Here is a 23,859-nt window from a genome sequence, read left to right as displayed (position 1 = left end):
AGAGAGAGAGAGAGAGAGAGAGAGAGAGAGAGAGAGAGAGAGAGAGAGAGAGAGAGAGAGAGCGAAGGCGAGAGAAGGAGAGAAAGAGAGAGAGAGACAAGACAAAAACGTCCATTTTGTCTGTATTCGAACGTGTCCATGCTCCCGATACTGCTCCTTAAGGCTGTTTCCTGTTGCAAACAACAATCTCCTCCGTCAGTGCAAGCTGTTTTCAATCAAAAAAGAAGTATAAAAATGTGTCTTTCCCACTCCATTTCTCACTGATCATTCCGAGAAACTGCGTAGTCCTGCACTGCAGCTAAGACAACAAGTAAATCTACGTACACCATAATAACTGGATTAATCAAATGGCGTCTGAAATTAAACTGATTAAGGCTGGAGAACACTTTGGAGGCCCAATTTCAAAGTGATTAGGTAGTTTTAAAAGTTACTTTTTCTGTTAGTTCAATGTTTGCTTTATCAGGAAAATACAAAATATAAAGGGCTTAACGCGCAAAATTTTAAGATAACGACTGAAGTTTAAGCATAGGTATCAGATTTTTTCACGCAAACACTACTGAATAAGTTGCAATATTGTATTGTGAAAATGTAAACAAAATAACAATCAGATGATCACAAACTGAAGAAGAGAAATAGGGAAGCAAAATAGAACATTAAACGTAGTGATTTTACTTGTGAATTCGGAAAAAAATCCTTTTGTATCCATTTTGAAGTTCAATTTGAAGCATGGAACACCAACAAACATTGATTAAAAGTGTTAAAGTGATTACAGTGTTCAGAAATAGTGTTAGATACCAAGTTGAGTTATCCCTCTTTACCAATTTATAAAAAAATACACCTCTTAACGTGCACAATTTTGAACTGTGATGCTTTTACTACCCCCACCCCCTACCCATTTGTCAGAAAAGAGTGCATATTATCTTCCAAATAGAAAAGCAGGGTAGTCAGATGATCAAAAACTTAAGAAGAGAAAGAGGGAAGCAAAATAGAACATCCAACATAATGATTTAACTTGTGAATTATGAGAAAACTATTTTTTTTACCCATTTTTGAAGCTTAATTTGAAACTTGGAACACAGACAAACATAAATTAAAAGTGTTAAAGTGATTACAGTGTTCAGAAATAGTGTTAAATACCAATTAAGTTGAGTTATCCCTCTTTATCACTGTTAAAAGAAATACACCTCTTGTCGCGCAAAATCTTGAACTGTGATACTTTTACTTCCCCCACCCCCTACCCATTTTTTCAGAAAAGAGTGCATATTATCTACCAAATAGAAAAGCAGGGTAGTCAGATGATCAAAAACTTAAAAACAGAAATAGGGAAGCAAAATAGAACATCCAACATTGTGATTTAACTGGTGAATTCTGAAAAAAAACAACTTTTGTACTCATTTTATTAGCTGAATTTAAAGTTTGGAAGACAGAGAAAAAAAAATTAAAAGTGCTAAAGTGGTTACAGTGTTCAGAAATAGTGTTTGATACCAAGTTGAGTTATCCCTCTTCATCACAGTTAAAAGAAACACACCTCTTGTCGCGCAAAATCTTGAACTGTGATGCTTTTACTACCCCCACCTCCTACCCATTTTTCAGAAAAGAGTGCATATTATCTTCCAAATAGAAAAGCAGGGTAGTCAGATGATCAAAAACTTAAAGAAGAGAAAGAGGGAAGCAAAATAGAACATCCAACATAATGATTTAACCTGTGAATTATGAGAAAACCATTATTTTTACCCATTTTTGAAGCTTAATTTGAAACTTGGAACACAGACAAACATAAATTAAAAGTGTTAAAGTGATTACAGTGTTCAGAAATAGTGTTAGATACCAAGTTGAGTTATCCCTCTTTATCACTGTTAAAAGAAATACACCTCTTGTCGCGCAAAATCTTGAACTGTGATACTTTTACTTCCCCCACCCCCTACCCATTTTTTCAGAAAAGAGTGCATATTATCTACCAAATAGAAAAGCAGGGTAGTCAGATGATCAAAAACTGAAGAACAGAAATAGGGAAGCAAAATAGAACATCCAACATAGTGATTTAACTGGTGAATTCTGAAAAATACCCACTTTTTTACTCATTTTATTAGCTGAATTTAAAGCTTGGAAGACAGAGGAAAAAAAAAATGAAAGTGCTAAAGTGGTAACAGTGTTCAGAAATAGTGTTTGGTACCAAGTTGAGTTATCCCTCTTCATCACAGTTAAAAGAAACACACCTCTTGTCGCGCAAAATCTTGAACTGTGATGCTTTTACTACCCCCACCCCCTACCCATTTTTCAGAAAAGAGTGCATATTATCTTCCAAATAGAAAAGCAAGGTAGTCAGATGATCAAAAACTTCAGAACAGAAATAGGGAAGCAAAAAATAACATCCAACAGAGTGATTTAACTGGTGAATTCAGAAAAAAACACAATTTTTTACTCATTTTATAAGCTGAATTTAAAGCTTGGAAGACAGAAAAAAAAATTAAAAGTGCTTCAGTAGTTACAGTGTTCAGAAATAGTGTTAGATACCAAGTTGAGTTATTCCTCTTCATCACAGTTGAAAGAAACACACCTCTTGTCGCGCAAAATCTTGAACTGTGATGCTTTTACTACCCCCACCCCCTACCCATTTTTCAGAAAAGAGTGCATATTATCTTCCAAATAGAAAAGCAAGGTAGTCAGATGATCAAAAACTTCAGAACAGAAATAGGGAAGCAAAAAACAACATCCAACAGAGTGATTTAACTGGTGAATTCAGAAAACACACACTGTTTTACTCATTTTATAAGCTGAATTTAAAGCTTGGAAGACAGAACAAATAAATTAAAAGTGCTAAAGTGGTTACAGTGTTCAGAACTAGTGTTAGATACCAAGTTGAGTTATCCCTCTTCATCACAGTTAAAAGAAACACACCTCTTGTTGCACAAAATTTTATACTGTGATGCTTTTACTACCCCCACCCCCTACCCATTTTTCAGAAAAGAGTGCATATTATCTTCCAAATAGAAAAGCAAGGTAATCAGATGATCAAAAACTTAAGAAGATAAATAGGGAAGCAAAATAGAATATCCAAAATAGTGATTTAACTGTAGATTTCAGAAGAAAAAAAACCTTTTTTTTAATCATTTTTGAAGTTGAATTAGAAGTTTGGAAGACAGAAAAAAAAGAAGAAAAAAAGTGCTAAAGTGGTCACAGTGTTCAGAAATAGTGTTAGATACCAAGTTGAGTTTTCACTCTTTATCACAGTTAAAAGAAACACACCTCTTGTCGCGCAAAATCTTGAACTGTGATCCTTTTACTACCCCCGCCCTCTACCCATTTGAACAGAAAAGAGTGCATAATTTGTATTCTCTTCCAATTAGAAAAATAAGTAAAAGCAACTGGACATTTTTAAAATACATCTTTTCTGTCAGTCGAAGGATTGCTTAGTGCATTAAAAACAAACAGACTAGGATTTAACGCACCCATTTTAAGAAAAAGTTAACATGATAATTGATATATCAGACTTTTTTATGCAATTACTACTGAAGATTCCAGACCAGGTAAAACAATCATTTTATATCCTTTGTCACATTTGTTTTTGTTTTTATAAATCTATCTATAGCGAGTCTTGTCTCTTTGTGTCATTTAGTTATTTTCAAGAATTCTATCCTGGCAACAACAACAACAAAAACACCTACCTACCTACCCTATTTTTTTTAGCCATGTTAATAGAAACAGACAATTTATTTGTTTTGGCCAAAAGATCTTGAAACATTTGTTTTAATAGAGAAATAACAAGTACAGCCATTAGCTGTGTCACTCGAATTTCTTTGTCAGGCTGAAACTTAGCTGTTGCGTTGGTGTCTGCTGTGTGTATCTGGGTCCAAAGCAACTTTCACATTCTCATCTACACACTCACGTTACACAAGTATAATTTATATACAATTCCACCCACAGAGGCGTTCGGGGATGGGGGTCTCGCACTCGGGCGAATCACACCACAAAATACAAAGTATAACGTACACAGATTTTACTATTGAACCAAAAAGCAAATTAAATCATGAATAAATCAATCAAGCAAAACTTCCACACAATGACACACTCACTCTCGGTTCACACTGCGCTCTGGACGTGCACACTTGGCAGCACGTATACCGTTCCGGCACCGTTTGTCTTCCTGCAAGTCCAGCATAGGCACACGATTGTCCAAGAATCACAATAATCCTCGTGAATGTCACAGCAGGCATAGTAGAAAAGTCCAAAAGGGTGCGTTGATGGTGGTAATCCGGTGTACACACACACACACACACACACACACACACTCCGGTTTGGTAAGTTACCCGATAAATAATGTAGCCTGTAGATTTAACGTGGAGACTGCATGGTCAGACAGGAAGAGCAATACTTTCACATTTCCGATGTTCAGCGATAAACTTGTTTTCTTCGAGAGTTCGATCTTCGTGCGATTCTGGCGCGTTGTCACCAAGAACGTAAAAAAAAACCCCAGGATATCATCATGATGCCTCTACAAAAACCAGGTCTAGGAACTCTTCATCTAAAGTCAGTCAGTATTAGCCCCTCAACACAATCCTCATCTTGTCCCATAGTGATTTCTGCCGCCAAAGAACATGTGGTTCTTAACTCACAAGACGGATTTGTCGTCTTCCATTGCGAAATTCAGATCTACCCCAACTACGTGCTTTGATCTGAGCAATAAAATGTAGATGCGATAAAAAATGATCTGCAAACATCTCTTCAACACAATCTGCATCTTGTCCCATCGTGATTTCTGTCGGCAAAGAACATGTGGTTCTCAACTCACAAGACCGATTTGTCATCTTTCAGAAATTCAGATCTGCCCCAAGTACGTGCAATAAAATGTAGAAGCGATAATCTGAAAAAAAATCTTTTCGCGTGAACGCTGCCACGTTGTCATCAGTCCGATGTCTTTTATCCAGAGCAGGGATGAACACACTTTTTCATCAGTAGTTTGTTATGTTTATCCGCAGACTGCTTTCCATTACTTGTCTGTTTTAGCTTGACTCGTGGGGTTCTTCAGCCAGGCAAAAAGTGCTTGTTTACTGACACGTTCTCACGTACGACATGTCGTAAATGCAAGTTCTAACGATTGTTTTTTATTGCACTGATAGAGAATGTCGACATTTGTAAACGTCTGCCATTTCCTAATGTTTATTTCATTATTTTGCATACGGATATGGCTAGTAAGTGGATAATCTGTTACGACACGAAACGCGTTCTAAATCCGGGAAGGGAGGCTACTCCAACGAAGAAGGGAGGCTACTCCAACGTACTTTCCAAAGTGTGCTCCAGCCTTAAGAAACAACAAAGTAATTATGTTTTTAAAAAGCATCTAAAATGAAACTGCCAAACAAAAATTAAGTCGACTTGGCCCGTCCGGGGAGGGGGGGGGTCTTCCTGGGAAAGGCGCTTAAGTCTACGGTAGAACGACAACAACAACAACAACAACAACAACAACAACAACAACAACATTTATGTACACGGCACAGCAATTCGAGAACATTAATATAATTTGCATGTTGTTTCAGTCTATGTTATATAATCACAGTACGTATTATATGCACAATCATGTCAATTGTAATGTTAAGTTGTGAATTAGTATTGACAAATGTTAATAGTTCGTAACTGTAAATTACCATGCCTTAAAACAAATTAAAGAAACAGAAACAACAACAACAACACCAACAACAAAAACACCACCACCAACAACAACAGCAACAGCAGCAACAACAGCAACAACAAAAGCAGCAACAGCAGCAACAACAGACCGTAATGGTTTGATACCCACAGCTCAGGCAAACAAAGAACCCACATACCCTGAAGTTATGTCACTCATTTAGCTCTCAAGGCCATTGCTAAGCAAAACGACCACAACACAAACTCTAGTCTACCAGACATCACCGACTGACATAATAAAAACATTTAGTAATGTGAGAAACACAGAGTTATTAAACGTAATCTAACCACCATCTGTTCATGACAATGCTATCATTGTATATATTGTATCAACGTTAAAGCCCCAGTATGTTTCAAATGGTTTACAAAACGATTTAAATCTTGATAGAAAAGCAGTTCTAACCTTATGGAACACATTTGCAATAGCATTTAAATTGCATTAAATGAAATAGTTCGTTTGAATTGCTATTTAGCTCGCGTAAACCACACACCAGATTTCGTGGTTTATCTAACCCCTGAGCCATCGTGAACCCGTGTGATCCACAGTCCTTTTTGTCACAATTTAGTCGTCAGTTTGTGATTTCAATGTATAGATCTGCAATAGCACGTTATTGTGTACCTCTGATTCTAAAACGCAACAAACGGCTGCGAGTCACACAAACTCAAAGAAAGCGAGCGCTATGCAGAAAAATTGTCTGCTTTGAGACACGACCTTTCGTGACCCTGCTTCCGGGCTATCTTTTTTTAAACTTTCAAAACTTCGAATTGTACTGATCTTGTCTTGATCTTTCTTTCTTTCTTTCTTTATTCGGTGTTTAACGTCGTTTTCAACCACGAAGGTTATATCGCGACGGGGAAAGGGGGGGAGATGGGATAGAGCCACTTGTTAATTACACCCCCGGTATAGGGGAGGGCCCCAAAGGGTTTAAAATCGTGATCGTGATTGGCGTTTTTTGACCTTTCTGTGACCGTGATTGCCGAAATTTCCATTTCTGTGATCGTGATGGGACTTTGCCCGTGATCCGTGATGACAAAAAAATCTAGTCTCGTGATCGTGATCGTCATTTGTTTTCGTGATCGTGATGGGCATTATTGCAAAGCATTTTATTTTCAACGTACATTTTTCACAGCTGTATCACTCTATTATTCTCTATTCGTCAAGGAGCCAATCCCGATTGAAGGTAAGCAACAACACATTCAGAAATATGATTTTGACATCGATTTAAGAGAACCAATCACACAAAAAAGAGATCCAATCAGAAGGCAAATTGCAAAAGTCTGCCAAACTTCATCCAATGGAAGGGCTTCGTGCAAAAGTTTTGAGTGCATTCAGTCAAATTCGAATTCGAAGATCAAAAATGGCGTGCAGCGGTACTGTCATCGAACTTCTGTTATATTTTGTGGATTCAAGCCAGACCAAAGCAGGCGGCGAGAATGCCTTCCTTGGTGGAAAGGTCAGGCTACGCGTCGGTCTTTCCGAAGACGAAATATCAAGGTATGTTGATCTATGTTGCTCAATGACTGTTCTGAAGGTAGGCAAAGATCTTGAAATTTGTTCAAAATCTTTGAGTTTGAGTGAGATCATTGACATTGTCGACATTGCCACGTCCGGCTGTCACTCGCTCAGTATGACCTCGACTGGCTCGAGATCGAGTCTGCGTGTAGCCAAAACCGAAACTAGAAATGTGTTTTTCATCCCAGCAACGTGGACACGCTTGGCACAGATTCTACTTGTCGCTTCTTTGCATTAAGCTTGGATTTATTTTAGCGCCTGTAAACTTTAATATCAACAATGGGTTAAATTCAGAAACAATGGCGGGGAGACGTGCCAGTTTGGGTCACTTGATCCTCATGTCAAAGACGATCAAAGTCATGTTCGTTGGGGATTTTGTCAGGCATGCTACTTTTCCGGTAATTGCCGGAAATCCGATAAAGCCGTTTTCAAAATCCGGTAAAGTCAAATTTATTCCGATGAAGTTGAAAAATGTCCGCAAAAACGATCCGTGTGAATATCGCACAACGCGACCGGGCGCCGGTCTCAATGAAGCCAGCGCACAGTAGTGTTGTTTTCACCAGTTTGGAGGTGTGTTGAATGGTGGTGGGGGGAGGCTAACATGGGATTTTTAACAAGATCACAACACTATTACAGCCCTGAAAATGATGCCCAGAATGCACCAGATTGCACAGATTGTAACCGTTTTTTGAAAAAATTTCCGGGGGGGCATGCCCCCTGACCCCCCTAGTTGGCTCGCCTGCTTCGCAGGCTCAGGCTCGTGGCTTCGCCACTGGCACTGCGCGCTTCTTTCAGGTAAAACCAGTTTTGGCCTGTAGCATTCCTGTTTTTCAAGGCCATGAAACCAGGCGATGGTGTACCTCAAATTGTATGGCGAAGTTGAAAATAAAGAACCCATCACACATACATATGTACTTTAATTTCAATCCATATCCACCCAATAGTTTTTAAGAAAATGGGTTTAAAAAATTTAGCTCTGGAAATGTGAAATTGTGCAAGTATATATTCATGTGTGTGAGTGAGGGTGTGGGAGTTGAATGTGTATGAGTGCAGAGAGAGAGAGAGAGAGAGAGAGAGAGAGAGAGAGAGAGAGAGAGAGAGAGAGAGAGAGACAGACAGAGAGAGAGACAGAGAGAGAGACAGACAGACAGAGACAGAGATATATATATATATATATATAGAGAGAGAGAGAGAGAGAGAGAGAGAGAACAATGAAAACAACATTCTTGTTACTGATTACAAATCATGATATGTATTTCTATGTGTGTATGAAAGAGAATTAAAAAAATAATAATAAAAAAGTGCAACAGTTCTCACTTTGTGTTGAATAAACAATAGATCCAGAGGAGCAAATTACTGTGTGGTTGTGTTTACTTTGACACGTGCTTTCTGTACATGCAACTTTTACCGTGACCGTGATTTGTCACTGGTGTTCGTGATCGTGAAAACAAAAATCAAGGTAACTGTGATCGTGAAAGCTAAAATTTCCCTTCCCGTGATCGTGATGATACCCCCCCTTTGGGGCCCTCATAGGGGTGTGTATAGGTTTCGCTCGATGTGTTTGTTTGGGTATTTGTTTGGGTGTTTGTTTGTGTGTTTGTGTTCGCAAGTAGATCTCAAGAATGAACGGACCGATCGTCACCAAACTTGGTGAACAGGTTCTATACATTCCTGAGACGGTCCTTACAAAAATTGGGACCAGTCAAACACACGGTTAGGGAGTTATTGGTGGATTAAAATTATACAAGGACTTATAGAGGCACACCCCCGTTGGTCAAAGGGAAATAACCATTCTCACTGCCACCAACTGAGAAGGTTATTTCTCTTTGACGGGGGTGTTTTTCCTATCGGAGGAATTTCTTGTTGTTTCTTGTTCACAAAAGCACTAATCAAAAAATTGCTCCAGGGGCTTGCAACGTAGTACAATATATTACCTTACTGGGAGAATGCAAGTTTCCAGTACAAAGGACTTAACATTTCTTACATACTGCTTGACTAAAATCTTTACAAACATTGACTATATTCTATACAAGAAACACTTAACAGGGGTAAAAGGAGAAACAGAATCCGTTAGTCGCCTCTTACGACATGCTGGGGAGCATCGGGTAAATTCTTCCCCCTAACCTGCGGGGGGTATCTTGTCTTGATGAAAAAAGAAATCTTTTATGATTTAAGAATGCCGGGTTTGTGTTACAAGCTTTCAATTTATTATTTAGATTTTAAAAGTTAGTTCTAGCGCCAAAACGAGGCGCCTGATTGTAGATCAGACGGTCCACTAAAATGAATTCTTTGAAAATTTCTCACTCTCGACGGAAAGCAGCCAGGATGTTCCCGTTCGGTGAGCGTTCAAATGGAAGGGTGTTTGTACTGTGTGTAAAAGCCTGACAGTATCTGTGATGGTTTACGGGAGGCTTACTGTGCCTTTAAAGTGTTTATACTCGACGAAGCCATGACGCAACCAATAAACAGTGAATAATAAAATAAAGTAAAACAAGAAAGATTTAATTATGGAACGCTGAATTATAGACAAAACGAACATTCATCGACCTGCTGGTCTTTGTAGTGGACGGACATACAAATTATGAGACGAAATTATGAGAGAAATGATGCGACCAAAAAGGCGTTTAATTCGATCTCAACATCAAGTGTAGATAATTATACATGTGTTTTTATGTGTGTGGTTTTTTTTTTGTGTGTGCGAGTCTTTTTGTTAATGAACAGTGAGGAGCGCAGTTAGTGAGTCATTCATAACATCGCATCTATAGGGACAAAATTCTAGGTTTTTCTTCTTTATACACGGGGACACTTTCAACAATAAACTCAAAGACCGATAACTGCTTTTTGTTAATAGGTCGACCTTCTCCGTACCCAAAATGATAAACTGCCCAAAGATATCGCATGCACTATATGTAAAATGATAAACTGCCCAAAGTGCATACATTATCATCCAGCGAGAGAGAGGAACACGCACCCATGCACGCACGCACGCTCGCACGCACACAAGAGAGAGACAGAAAGACTTGCAGTGCGTTTTAACGAGTCCTTGGAAACTGAATGCCTCGACATTGGTGTAGGCCTGTGCAACACGTCCTACTTTTCCGCTCTTTCAGTTTCAACAAGGATTTAGACAGAACAGGTCCATGATTTTACGCGAGGAACTAAACCGGTCATTTCAAGATCATTCCACGCATGCCATTTGCTATCCGCAGTGAAGTTAGCCTGGCGAGGCCAAGAACAACTGAAATGCTCAGTGCTTGTGTGTTTTCATGCGTATGCGTGCCTGTGAGAGTGATATAATTCTACCTCAGTGTGTGTGTGTGCGTGAGTGCGTTTGAGCGAAGTTTAACTTCTCTTTGGCATGCTCCATCCCTATCGCAGAAGGGGAATTGAAACTTGGCACAGTAAAGTGTTTGTTACATCAGACCATTATCTTAAAACCAAACACCATCTGTCTCTCAGGTGTACGTGCTCGGGGTAACATAAACACTCGTTGTCTGTTCCGTGTCTGGAGTGAGAACACTGACATCTCCGCAATAAAGTTTGTTGAACTTTCGGTTAATGCTGCATCTTTTCCCCGTCTGACATCGAATACCAGCTTGCGTAATAATGTATGTCCAACGGTAATAATGTATGTCAGTAACTGTCTTTTCGGATAAGTCGGGAAGAAAGGAAAGACACGAAGAAAACGACCACGAACATACTAACCCCCCCCCCCCTCTCTCCCTCTCCCTCTCTCTCTCTCTCTCTCTCTCTCTCTCTCTCTCTCTCTCTCTCCCTCCCTCCCTCCCTCCCTCCCTCTCTCTCTCTCTCTCTCTCTCTCTCTCTCTCTCTCTCTCTCTCTCTTTCATTTATTTTTTTAATTTTATTTTATCATTGTGTTTCTGTGCATCCCAAGGACATAATTGTAAAAAAAGGCATAGCCTTAAATCTTAATGCTTGTAAAATAAAGTTCAATTCAATTCAATTCAATTCGATTCTCTCTCTCTCTCTCTCTCTCTCTCTCTCTCTCTCTCTCTCTCTCTCTCTCTCTCTCTGTAAAAAAAACAACTACACCACACAGCGGAGGTAAAGAAACAAAGTCAAAAACACCCACAGACACACAGACACACACACACACGGCTATATTGTACAAGGAACTTAGTCGATAAATATCGACAGGGGGCGGACAAATGGTTTACATGTGAAATGTGTGTATATGGGTGTGGGTCTGAAACAAACAAACAAACAAACAAACCATGTGAACCCCCCCCCCCCCCCCCCCCCCCCATCCCACCGCTCGCGGGCTGAACGACTGACGTCACATGTCGCTTCGGTCTTTTCCAGAAGAACACCGCGTGTTCACCACGCCATTCCAACTATGTGCTCCCATACAGTTTTGGTAGATACATGCTTGTGCAAGTATGTTATTAGTATTACCAATATGAATCTTATTTTCCTGTCGATGGTCAGTTTTACTCACCTCTGTAACGGCAGTCACCTCTGCGAATGCTGTCGAAGAATCTAACCGAAAGTAAACATTCTGGGAATCTACGCGCATCGGCCTTGACGCAAGTTCAATACTGAGCCAATGAGCGCGGCGCGAGAATCTTCCCGCACCGTAGACCAGATTAGTAGGTGCTTGATTTTGGTATTTTGATTTTACATAACATTAAACCTTTCTTGGGGTTCATGGTCATGGCAACAGCCATAATAATATATATCATGTATAATACGTATTACATTTCAGCATATTTGAATTACATGTCATCATACCAAACTGTCATACATTTTTATTCCCACATCATTCTGATTGATCACAACCAAACCTACTATAAGTGGACACATCCAAATGTAAGCGCCTGTTCTTGACAACTTTTAATCGATCTAAAAATAGCAACTTGCTGGGTCTTTTGCCGCCAACAGACACTGTTTGGCCTGTAGGTAAAATGTACAATGTATTTTCTGATTTGTGCACAAAAGCTTTTTTTTAATTTTTTTTTTAACATAACAATGTTTAATGTCACTGTATGTTTAAAAGACCATGGTCATATTTGTAAAAAAAATGTTAAATTAGAAAATAAATAACATTTTGGTTCATGATTTTTCCTACACCTGTGCTGAAAATAAGAAATAAAAATGTCGGTATATAAGTCGCTCAAATACAATTAGGTATGAATGGCTCGGTTTGAGTTTGTTGCAGTTGACCCTGCACAATGCGACCTATCATGTTTTTGCGATTTTGCCGTCACCCCTCCCATAGGGTGACGTATGTCACCCCTCCCATAGGGTGACGTATTTCACAACTTCCTGTGTTACACAAACTCTGTGATGACCAAATTTGCCTTCACTCCTCCCATAGGGTGACGGATTTCACAACTTTCTACAGATGAACAATGTTGCCTCCACCCCTCCCATAGGGTGACGGATGTCACAACTTCCTGTGTACACAAACTGATGACGTATTTCACAACAAAATGGCGCTGCCCATGGTCAACCTCGAAACTATCCGTATAGAATGGGGGCGTCCTCGCCCCCATAATAATTATACACGCGATTTGTTGACGCAAGAGTCAAGAGATGACAAGGAAAGGGAGGAGTTTATGGCGGTGTAAGCACCGTCCTGGTTCCTTCTCAGAGAAACCGGCTGCGTTCATATGCTGCATTACATGATTAGCCCAGGGTCGAAACTAAGCCCGGCCGACTCGGGACCACCAATTAGGTTCAACTAGCTTCACCACTGAGTGATACGATTAGTATCCTTGGCACAAAGGGTCAAAAATCCCAAAAATAAGGCCTTAAATGAATAAGGCCTTATTTCAGGAAATAAAGGCTTATTTTCAAGAAATAAGGCCTTATTTCTAAAATAAGGGCTTATTTTTTTATGGGCTTATTTTTTTAAGGCCTTATTTTAGAATAAGGCTTTACCAGAAATAAGGCCTTATTTTCCTAAGGTCATATTGGAAATAAGGCCTTAAAAAAATAAGGCGTTAAAAAAATAAGCCCATAAATGAATATTAACCCTTATTTTTTTAAGGCCTTATTTTTTCGCCTCTCAGTTGTATGCTGGTACACAGAGAGAGCGGCGTTAGAGAGAGAGAGAGAGAGAGAGAGAGAGAGAGAGAGAGAGAGAGAGAGAGAGAGACACACAGACAAACAGACGAACTGACAGACAGATAGATAGACAGACGGACTGACGAACGAACTGACGGACGGACTGACAGAGAGACAGACAGAGAGCGTGTGTGTGTGTGTGTGTGTGTGTGTGTGTGTGTGTGTGTGTGTGTGTGTGTGTGTTTGTGTGTGTGTGTGTCTTTGTGTCTAGGTTTGTGTGTTTGTGTGTGTGAGTGCGTGTGTGTGTGTGTGTGTGTGTTTGCAAATGCGTTAGGGTAGGTACAGGTGTACAGGAGAGTCCAGGTGCGACAACCGATTTCAACCAGTGTCATAATGTTTATCGTTTGGAAATGTTTTCTCTTGTTCCATTCATTATCTCTTTTTTCGCGCTCACGCGCATATGTGCGTTCGTGAGTGTGCGCGTGCGTATGAGTGTATGTGTGGGTGTGTTGTCGTCTATATGTGTCATTAAGTTATTGTGTGCTGCTATTAGAGTGAGCAGTAGTGATGCGCAGAAAAATAATGCCTTATTTTTTTAAGGGCTTATTCTTCTTAAGGCCTTATTTTCGTAAGGCCTTATCGAAAATAAGGCCTTATTTTATTAAGGTCTTAAAATAAATAAGGCCTTATTTCTTTACGCCCTCATTTTTATTGACTATAGAGATTTAGGGCCTTATTTTCAAAATAAGGCCTTATTTCTCGAAAATAAGGGCTTATTTTGAAAATAAGGGCTTATTTTTAAGGCCTTACTTTGGGGATTTTTGACCCTTTGTGCCAAGGATAGATTTAGCCAGCGCTGAAAGTCCACAAAATGGGGCACTGGCCTTTGGATAGTACTTCTCATAACTTACTAGCCAGTGAGCAAATTTTACTCCAGGGGCGGACGAGGGGGGAGGGTGCACGTGCACCCCCCCTCCAGCAAAAAAAAATTTAAAAAAATTGGAAAGCTGATTCTATGACCATTTATAAGTTCAAATGGCACCAGATGGCACCATTTTGCTTCTTTTAGCCAAATTTTTTTCCGGGGGAGCATGCCCCCGGACCCCCCCTAGCAAATTCGGGCGCTTCGCGCCCATCACATTCACTTTCGATTCAAAGTGCACCCCCCCTTACAAAGCAACTGATCCGCCCCTGTTCTCGCCAAACCAACCATTTGTTTCAGCAACATTACTCGCATTTGGCGAGTAGATTAACACTTCTACTCGCCATTAACATAATTCTACTCGCCATGGCGAGTAAAATACTCGCCACTTTCAGGCCTGTTAATAGCGTAGGTCTAGATTAGTTGTTCTCGGTCTTCGCTCATTGACGCACAACTTTTTGATCTGGCTGACTTCCGGCCGGTCGACCGCATGATTGCATGTTCTCTCTATGTGGAAGGTGTTCTGGCAAAAACAATGCGTTTGTAGCCAGGACATTTGAATCTAAACCGGCATATTTTCAATCTAGGTCCAACCGTTCACCGAGTCTAGGAACAGTTCAAAGACCTAACTCGCTGAGCTACACTGACTCAAGTCGACATTCCAATCACTAACCTTCCTCTGTTTGTTTCTTTGCTTGTTTATAAATGTGTTTGTTTGTTTGTTTGATTGTTCGTTGATCTTGACTGATTTGCTTCACCGGCTGGGTGATTTCTTTGGACGTGATACTCGTGATTAGCTTTGTTGCTCAGTCACCAGCTTTTCACTGCCTCGTTAGTTTTGCGATTAGCGAGATTGTTAAATTACGTTGTTCGAACACAGTAAGTTGAGTAACGTGTTTTGCGTTTCACCGGGCTTTAATCCGTCAGTAACCAGACAACGCAGGTGCAGTTTCTTTTTATCTCAGCCAAGGAAGACGAAACTCTGGCCTGTAATTGATGGAGGTGTCAGAGATTAGAACTTCCAGATGTTTTCGCTGCATGCTGGCATCAGGAACAAATTAAAAACAAGTCGCGTAAGGCGAAAATACAACATTTAGTCAAGTAGTTGTCGAACTCACAGAATGAAACTGAACGCAATGCAACGCAGCAAGACCGTATACTCGTAGCATCGTCAGTCCACCGCTCATGGCAAAGGCAGTGAAATTGACAAGAAGAGCGGGGTAGTAGTTGCGCTGAGAAGGATAGCACGCTTTTCTGTACCTCTCTTCGTTTTAACTTTCTGAGCGTGTTTTCAATCCAAACATATCATATCTATATGTTTTTGGAATCAGGAACCGACAAGGAATAAGATGAAAGTGTTTTTAAATTGATTTCGACAATTTAATTTTGATCATAATTTTTATATTTTTAATTTTCAGAGCTTGTTTTTAATCAATATATAACATATTTATATGTTTTTGGAATCAGAAAATGATGGAGAATAAGATGAACGTAAATTTGGATCGTTTTATAAAAAAAAATTTTTTTTTACAATTTTCCGATTTTTAATGACCAAAGTCATTCATTAATTTTTAAGCCACCAAGCTGAAATGCAATACCGAAGTCCGGGCTTCGTCGGAGATTACTTGACCAAAATGTCAACCAATTTGGTTGAAAAATGAGAGCGTGACAGTGCCGCCTCAACTTTCACGAAAAGCCGGATATGACGTCATCAAAGACATTTATCAAAAAAATGAAAAAAATGTCTGAGGATATCATACCCAGGAACTCTCATGTCAAATTTCATAAAGATCGGTCCAGTAGTTTAGTCTGAATCGCTCTACACACACATACAGACAGGCAGACAGACAGACACACATACACCACGACCCTCGTCTCGATTCCCCCCTCTATGTTAAAACATTTAGTCAAAACTTGACTAAATGTAAAAAAAGACATTGAAATCTACACTGGTTCACAAAGGACACCCTGGCAGCACTTCACTTCTGGTCCAAAAACGGTGCAATACTAGCCGAGAATGTTCAGGGTTTCTGTTTGCAAGATGTTTATTGTCTCTGTCTCTCTCTCTCGCACAAACACAACACACACACACACATACACACACACACACACACACACACACATACACACACACACCGAGAGAAAGAGAGAGTAGTGTTTTACATTTACTGAACAAGCATGCGTACAATTGTCTTTGACATAAAACAAAAACATAACAAACAAACAAACAATGCGTGGCATTGTTTACTCTTTTTTGGCTGCTGCACAAACATCCCCGATTTCCTTTTTTCCTTGATCCAGATAAATACGGCACGAACAGGAGGGGGAACGACATGGAAATAGGATATTCTGGACGAACGGCTTGCACAGGAACAACCGTTTTTCTAGATTTCTGCGTTTATTTCCCTCCTCCATTCTTGGCACGCACAAGGTTTCTTAAAATGTCTTTGCCGGCATCGATTCATGCTGGAAGAAAGAGGGGAAAAGGGAGAGCAAGCAAACAACAACAGCAACAATACAGGCATAACATCAACAATACAGGCATAACATCAACAATACAGGCATAACATCAACAATACAGACATAACATCATGAAATTGCAAAAAAAGTATGCATGAAAGCAAGAAATATTATGTTAAACCGTGGAATGTGGTGATCGGAGGAACGCTCTCTGGGGCGTCTAGTGAAGAAAGCCAGAAATCGGCCGCCGATTAGCGGGAACAAATCTGATGCTTGCCAACAATAACACATACAGAAATCATAGAAAATGTAATAATCCGCTTTATTTATCGATCCCCAAAAGAAAATGTCACCATATGGGTGTTTGGAGTTGTACCACAGTTATGTTAGGCACACACAAAAAATAGTCTGTTTACGGTAACCCGACCGACCCTATTTTTTTCGCGCGACCCTAGACTTTTTTTTGGCATTTGGGGAAAAAAATAAAAATAAAAAAAAATAACGTAAACATATGGTTTTTTGGAGAAAAAAAAAATCCCGACCTACCGACCCTATTTTTTTGGCCTATGTTACCGTAAACAGACCTATTTTGTTTTGGCCTTATGTAACTCTGTACCTGCATAAAGCTGCTTTTTAATTTAAGCCTGCAAGAACGTCCTGCCCCGATGATCAGTCTATCAGTCAATGAGTCTGCCAGCCACTCAGTCAGTCAGCCAGTCAATCAATCATTTAGTCACTTATTCACTTAGTAAATCAGTCTACCAGCCAGCCAACCAGTGAGAATAGCAATTAGTCAATATTGAATAACTATGCCAACCAGCCAGTCAGTAGGTCGATCAATCAGTCACTCAAACCGCTGGCTAGCCAGTCGGTTTTGAACACACGCTCATTTTTTGACAGACATTTTTCTTCTTGGCACTGAATCCCGTTGTGCGCCTGTGACGGCAGTGCGTTTCATTGACCCAAGATTAGGTTAGGTGCGGCGCATGAGGTATTGTAAAGGTCACTGTACGTGGTAAGCCAATCTTCCCAGGACGCTGGTTTCGGGCCACAACATGACTGTGGTTTTGGGGCCAAGGTATTTCTTTGAATGTGCTCTACACACTTTGCTGCCCGCCTTTCGGAGACGAGTTCAATGTGCCTCTCGTTTAGGGTCAGCCGATGGTGAAGGGTCTTGGACGTATACCTGTTTTAAATCATCTGACTGTTATTCTCAATGGCCGTGCACCAGAACAGTGAATTTTGACTTCAAGAACTGTAGACAAGCAACTATAATGAGCCTATTTGATAGTATGTAGATCACCAGTTCGGGTATGACAGTTGATATTAAAAGCCGTTTGAAAACCTTTTTGTAGTTTCACTTACAGTAACAACAATCTCAACAGCAAAAACAAGGACCTAAACTGTTCCGTACGTGACGCTATGAGGTAGCTCTGACTTTTCAAGTTCTGCTCTGTGATTTCGACAACCTGAATGGTTGAAAGGAAACATGAAAGGAAATCATTTCTTAAATCAGACATTCCTGATTTCCACACGAGAACTTTCATCTCTGATGATTGATTTCCGACCATACCTGAACTAGAAAACTTCAAAATCGATACTCTTCGCAAGTGTCTAGTCCAGTTTGTGTATTACAAATGGTGATTTACTGGCTCCAGTCAGCGTGCAGTAAGGATTGAAGAACGGATCACCACCGCATCACAGTACGACACAAACACACATAATTACAAATTGATACAAACAAGAAAATTAAGAAAGTTAAAGTCGATTTTGTTTACTTGTTCATCTGCTTTTTCATTACGCGGGAACCCCTCTTTTTGGAACCCCCGAATAAAGACTCCCGCCTTTTAAAGACCCAGCTTTCTCAGATTCTCTTTGAGAACGTTACGTCAATGCACTCGCAATTCATGACTCACCTGCTAACCCCCCCCCCACACACACACACACACACACACACACCCCTTACAAAGACAGGTGATGCGGATCATATTTCAACACACTGATAGTCAGCAATGAAATGTAACGTGTGTAAGCCCTGTCGCATGGGACACCTTTGTTGTCAAGTATCAGCCTGTGTCACTGTCAGGTTTAGAAACAAGAGCATAATAGTTGCATTACCGAATACATTTTTTTCCCATCGCAACGAGATGCAGAACGGTTTTCGTGTACTCTGGATTTCAAGCTGAGCAACTACACATCAGAAGCAGGGCGCAAAATCAAAACTTGAGCTGTTCGTTGCACTTTTAGGCACAGGGTTGTTTTTTTACATTAATTTTTCTGACACCAGTGTCAATCTGAACAAATAATTGCTACCGAAAAAATCCCACTGTCCACTGTCAGGATGTTTATATTTATATATAAAACCTCGTGGAATGGTGATCTTATCCATGTATAGGGCAGGTCTTAGATTATGAGCCGAGGGATAGGTTGTGTCTTAAAAAAGGGCAGGGGGGGAGGTCGGGGGGAGGCGGTATAACTCGAGGCACATACACCACGACCCTCGTCTCGATTCCCCCCTCTATGTTAAAACATTTAGTCAAAACTTGACTAAATGTAAAAAGTATGATCACTATCTATTAACTATAACACAGGAGTTTGTATGAAAGTGACATCTTTCTCTAATAATATTAGTTATTAGACGGTGCTTCGATCGACTGGCTCGTACCATGTACTCTTACACAAGCTCCTATGGTGTGCTATAGAATAAGGCCACAGGGTGATTGCAAATGAACCCCTTTTCAGCACTGACTATTTGTCCGCTTTGTGTTCTAACTACTTCGTGTTTGAACAGAGAAAAGGAACACGATCGTAGGGCTACGCTACTTTATCGCTGTTTCGTTTCGACCCACCTGTTCACCTACTGATCTTTGTTATGCTCTCCACTCCCTTGAAGTTGTGTGTGTGCGTGTGTGTGTGTGTGTGTGTGTGTGTGCATGCGTGCGTACGGGTGAGTGTGTGCGTAGCCTACGTGTGTGTGTGTGTGTGTGTGTGTGTGTGTGTGTGTGTATGTGTGTTTGTGTGTATTTTTGATTTAATAAGAAGTCAGTTAGATTTTTGTTTATACCCAGGCGCATAAGGTCTTTTTAGTGGCCTGCAGAACTCGTGGGAGCTGTGTTATGTCGGAGCAGAGTAGCTTTCCTTGTAATGTCTCCAAATCGAGTTTTGGCATGTTAATTTGTTTTGTATTAAGAGCCCCCACCAAAAGAAATGATAGGGTCGGGGGAACCGGAAACTCGGAATGTTCACTATTCTTTTCTGTTTTTTTCCCCCTGTCTTTTTAATGCCTGATCATGGGGAACACATTTTACATTTACAGAACTACTTTATGATTGCATTTTTCCAACGAAAATTGTAATGTTCTTGGGATCTGTCTACGCGCTGTAAAAGAATCTAACCAACCTATAGCTAGCTGAGAGACCTTGCCAAGGAGCTGAATTACCCAAGGCCTCAAACATTTTTCATGTCCATAATTGTAGTGGTCTACCTTTAATAGATCTATTCCAAAAGGTAAATTCAATTAATCATAAGATTGGGAAATTCTAGGCAACGTCAAAGCCTGTTTTCACAGCTATGCCAGGCGAACCAATGGGTGAAGGTTATTGAAAGTAAAACGTTAAAAAATAAGGCTATTTTCAGGTAAGGAACAATTCAATGTTCAAGACGTGTCGTACAGCTACATACCCATCCACTCGAGACCCCGAAGTTTAACTTTATGACTCCCCTTTCACTTTCTGAACAGGTGACAGGAAACACTTTATTTATTTTTTTTGTGGACCTAAGCTGATCCCAGGACATGGCTTTCTTCGCCGCTGACACAAACCGTTCACCAGTTATTTCAGTTTCAGTGCAGTCTTCACGGACAGCCTTTGTCGGACTGTGTTGTCACTGAGTCAACAAGTTGAAGTGGCTTCTGCTGATATCCGAGGAGTGGTTCGGACAGGTCAAGTACGAGTCACTGATAAGAATGTATTATAGACACATAATAACCTGGTGCAAATCAGTGAAATCCCGACGATTAGTTTTAAGGGTTAGGGTTAGAGGTAGTGACTGTGTGTGGGCGTGTGTGCGTGTGGTGTGCAAAGCACTGGGATATTGCGGAAACCGGAATAGAGTGTACATGTGGACAAAATTACAAAGCACATCTCAAAAGTGTTAATGTAAAGACGCTCTGAACAAAATCGTTGTAACAAAAAAACTTTTTTTTTCTCAAAAACAATTAATTCGAAACAAGCAAACACTGACAACACATGCTGGTAAAATCTATCAATCCTAGTCCTACAACACTTTCTTCAGCTTCCTCTTAATTTTCTATTCTATGGATCGCGGGACCCTTTTTATATTTAGTCAAGTTTTGACTAAATATTTTAACATCGAGGGGGAATCGAAACGAGGGTCGTGGTGTATGTGCGTGCGTGTGTGCGTGCGTGCGTGTGTGTGTGTGTGTAGAGCGATTCAGACTAAACTACTGGACCGATCTTTATGAAATTTGACATGAGAGTTCCTGGGTATGAAATCCCCGAACGTTTTTTTCATTTTTTTGATAAATGTCTTTGATGACGTCATATCCGGCTTTTCGTGAAAGTTGAGGCGGCACTGTCACGCCCTCATTTTTCAACCAAATTGGTTGAAATTTTGGTCAAGTAATCTTCGACAAAGCCCGGGGTTCGGTATTGCATTTCAGCTTGGTGGCTTAAAAATTAATTAATGACTTTGGTCATTAAAAATCTGAAAATTGTAAAAAAAAATAAAAATTTATAAAACGATCCAAATTTACGTTTATCTTATTCTCCATCATTTGCTGATTCCAAAAACATGTAAATATGTTATATTCGGATTAAAAACAAGCTCTGAAAATTAAATATATAAAAATTATTATCAAAATTAAATTGTCGAAATCAATTTAAAAACACTTTCATCTTATTCCTTGTCGGTTCCTGATTCCAAAAACATATAGATATGATATGTTTGGATTAAAAACACGCTCAGAAAGTTAAAACAAAGAGAGGTACAGAAAAGCGTGCTATCCTTCTTAGCGCAACTACTACCCCGCTCTTCTTGTCAATTTCACTGCCTTTGCCATGAGCGGTGGCCTGACGATGCTACGAGTAAAATGGCATTGCGTTCAGTTTCATTCTGTGAGTTCGACAGCTACTTGACTAAATATTGTATTTTCGCCTTACGCGACTTGTTTTTCTTGAGTTTGTTGTTGATCGATCGACACAGGCCGCGCTTTGCTGCTTCAGTGCTCGCGCTCACTCCTCGCCTCTCAACGCTGGCAGGCTTGATTATCTTACGTGTGGGAATTGCAATAGTGCGCGACTAAGAAACTGCAGGGAAACGCCGAGTATCGAGTTTCAAGTCGGCCGAGTAACGTTTTCTCCAGCGCGCGAGCATCATGAGGAATCAGATCGATGGGGGCAATCTAAGTTTGCAGCACATTACGCAGCTTTCAGTCTTCGGCAAGCGACAAATACCCTGGTCAAACTCCTCCCCGCCCGCCCCCCCCCCCCCCCGACCATCTCACTGAACACCCATAATTATGCACACACACCCCCCCCCCCCCTCTTTCCCTCTCAGCTTCCCTTTACCCATTCTTCTCCCACCGTGCACCCAACCATTCCCACGCCCACCCAATGCAGTGCCACTGATTAGTTCAGGCTTGTATTGTTTGTTTTCAAACTCTGGCTCAACGTAATACCCAAAGTAAATGTACACTTCTGTAGAAGCTCGACGATTCACAACACATGTGTTTGCACCGCATGCCTGTGGTGCGCAGCGTGTACCACTGTGCACAGTGTTGACAGTTCGCACCAAGCGAAAGGGCCTGTCGAAAGTGATTTAACTTGACACAGAATCATCAAAACTCCCACCTACCTTTAAATCGTACAACCGGATTCTTTCCATTTCCGAACACGCTGTTAATTCCCAGTATGACCAGACACAGATGCAGTAAATCCTTCATCGAAACAACCACAGACACTTCCATTTTTTCCACCTCCCACTTGTTTCCTTACTTTATCCACACAACTGGCGAAACTGTCGTCTGCTTCGGCTTCGCTTGCAACACGCGCACGACCCCGCCGCCAATGCAAACAAACTTTCGGCCTTGACCTCCGCCGAGCAAGGCGAGGAGCTCTGTCAGCCAATCACAGAGGGCCTTCAGACAAGACTTGATATTTGATTGGATGGTGTTGCTTACGCATGGAGTGGCGAAGTTTAGTTTAATAATAATAATAATAAAGTGTATTTATATTGCGCCTATCCCTTATAAAAAACAAAAATATTTGGCTCTAAGCGCATTACAACATGTGTAGGGACTTGGTACAATCAAGTCTGACAAATACAATAACACAATATACAGTCGGTCTCTTGGGTAAAAATGGGAAAAGCAGCTTCGACATTTAAAAACTGCTACTAAAAAAATCCTCTAACAATGCATACTGCTTTACAATATAAAATATGCATTTATGTATAAATAGGAATTTGAAAAGGTTCTTATGATAAAAACTAACTAGCGAACGACGAAGAAGAAGAAGAATAAAACTATCAATGTCAATGTATAACAAGTCATTCAACGTAAATGGCTAAAGAACAACAACAAAGCAATGATGATAAAACAGTTATACTCAATGGCTAATAACGAGGCAGAACTAAATAGTATCGACACAAGATTAAAACAAAACATATTCCTGGAGACACATTTATACATGTATCAAATAAAAATATACAAAATACAGCCCTCGCACACTCGCACACACACGCCAAGGCACGTGTAGTCGCACTCATACACCGCGACAGCTATCGCGCGCACGTACAAGGAACAAAAACACGGAAATAAACAAGGAAACAGGCACATGAAATAGCAACCCGTCCCCAGCCGGCCCACAGTTTATGCCATTTGCTTTGTATAGTCGAAAGTTGCGCCGTGGTTCAATGCATTCATTGATAGATAGTTGAGCTAGGGACCAAGAGCCCAGCCAGGCGAATGCAAGTGTGTATTCTAAGGTGCGTAAAATCAACTCCGAGAGATGATTGCAAATGGGCGCGAGTGTCGGGGTGAGAGGGCTTTGCGTCACGCATCGCCATCGGAATGGCAGGTCGTTTTAGCGACGTTTACTTCCGATTCTGTTGCGGCCTGCTTTCATCCTCGCAATAGCCGTGGAGCGATGCTTATGGCCTGCTTTATGCATTGCAGCTACAGCCAATGTACACACTTCTTCGTAATAAAACAACAAAAATCATCTGCTGCAAT

General features: G+C 40.5%; 1 protein-coding gene and 1 long non-coding RNA gene across 2 annotated transcripts in view; one reads left to right on the top strand and one right to left on the bottom strand.

Moving 5' to 3' along the window:
- Positions 1 to 22,687, bottom strand: part of LOC138979861 (uncharacterized) — a 183,887-nt gene extending 161,200 nt beyond the window's left edge. Inside the window, exon 1 of the mRNA XM_070352617.1 lies at positions 22,482 to 22,687. Coding sequence (XP_070208718.1) covers positions 22,482 to 22,593 — 112 coding nt within the window. The 5' untranslated portion in view covers positions 22,594 to 22,687. The remainder of the gene's footprint in view (positions 1 to 22,481) is intronic.
- LOC138979863 (uncharacterized) overlaps positions 1 to 23,859 on the top strand; it is a 474,427-nt gene that overhangs the window by 292,082 nt on the left and 158,486 nt on the right. The window lies entirely within an intron of this gene.

Source organism: Littorina saxatilis, linkage group LG11 (genome assembly GCF_037325665.1).
Source record: "Littorina saxatilis isolate snail1 linkage group LG11, US_GU_Lsax_2.0, whole genome shotgun sequence".
Lineage (NCBI taxonomy): Eukaryota > Metazoa > Mollusca > Gastropoda > Littorinimorpha > Littorinidae > Littorina > Littorina saxatilis.
Note: the sequence above shows the minus strand (reverse complement) of the source record. Positions and strands in the feature narration are given on the sequence as shown.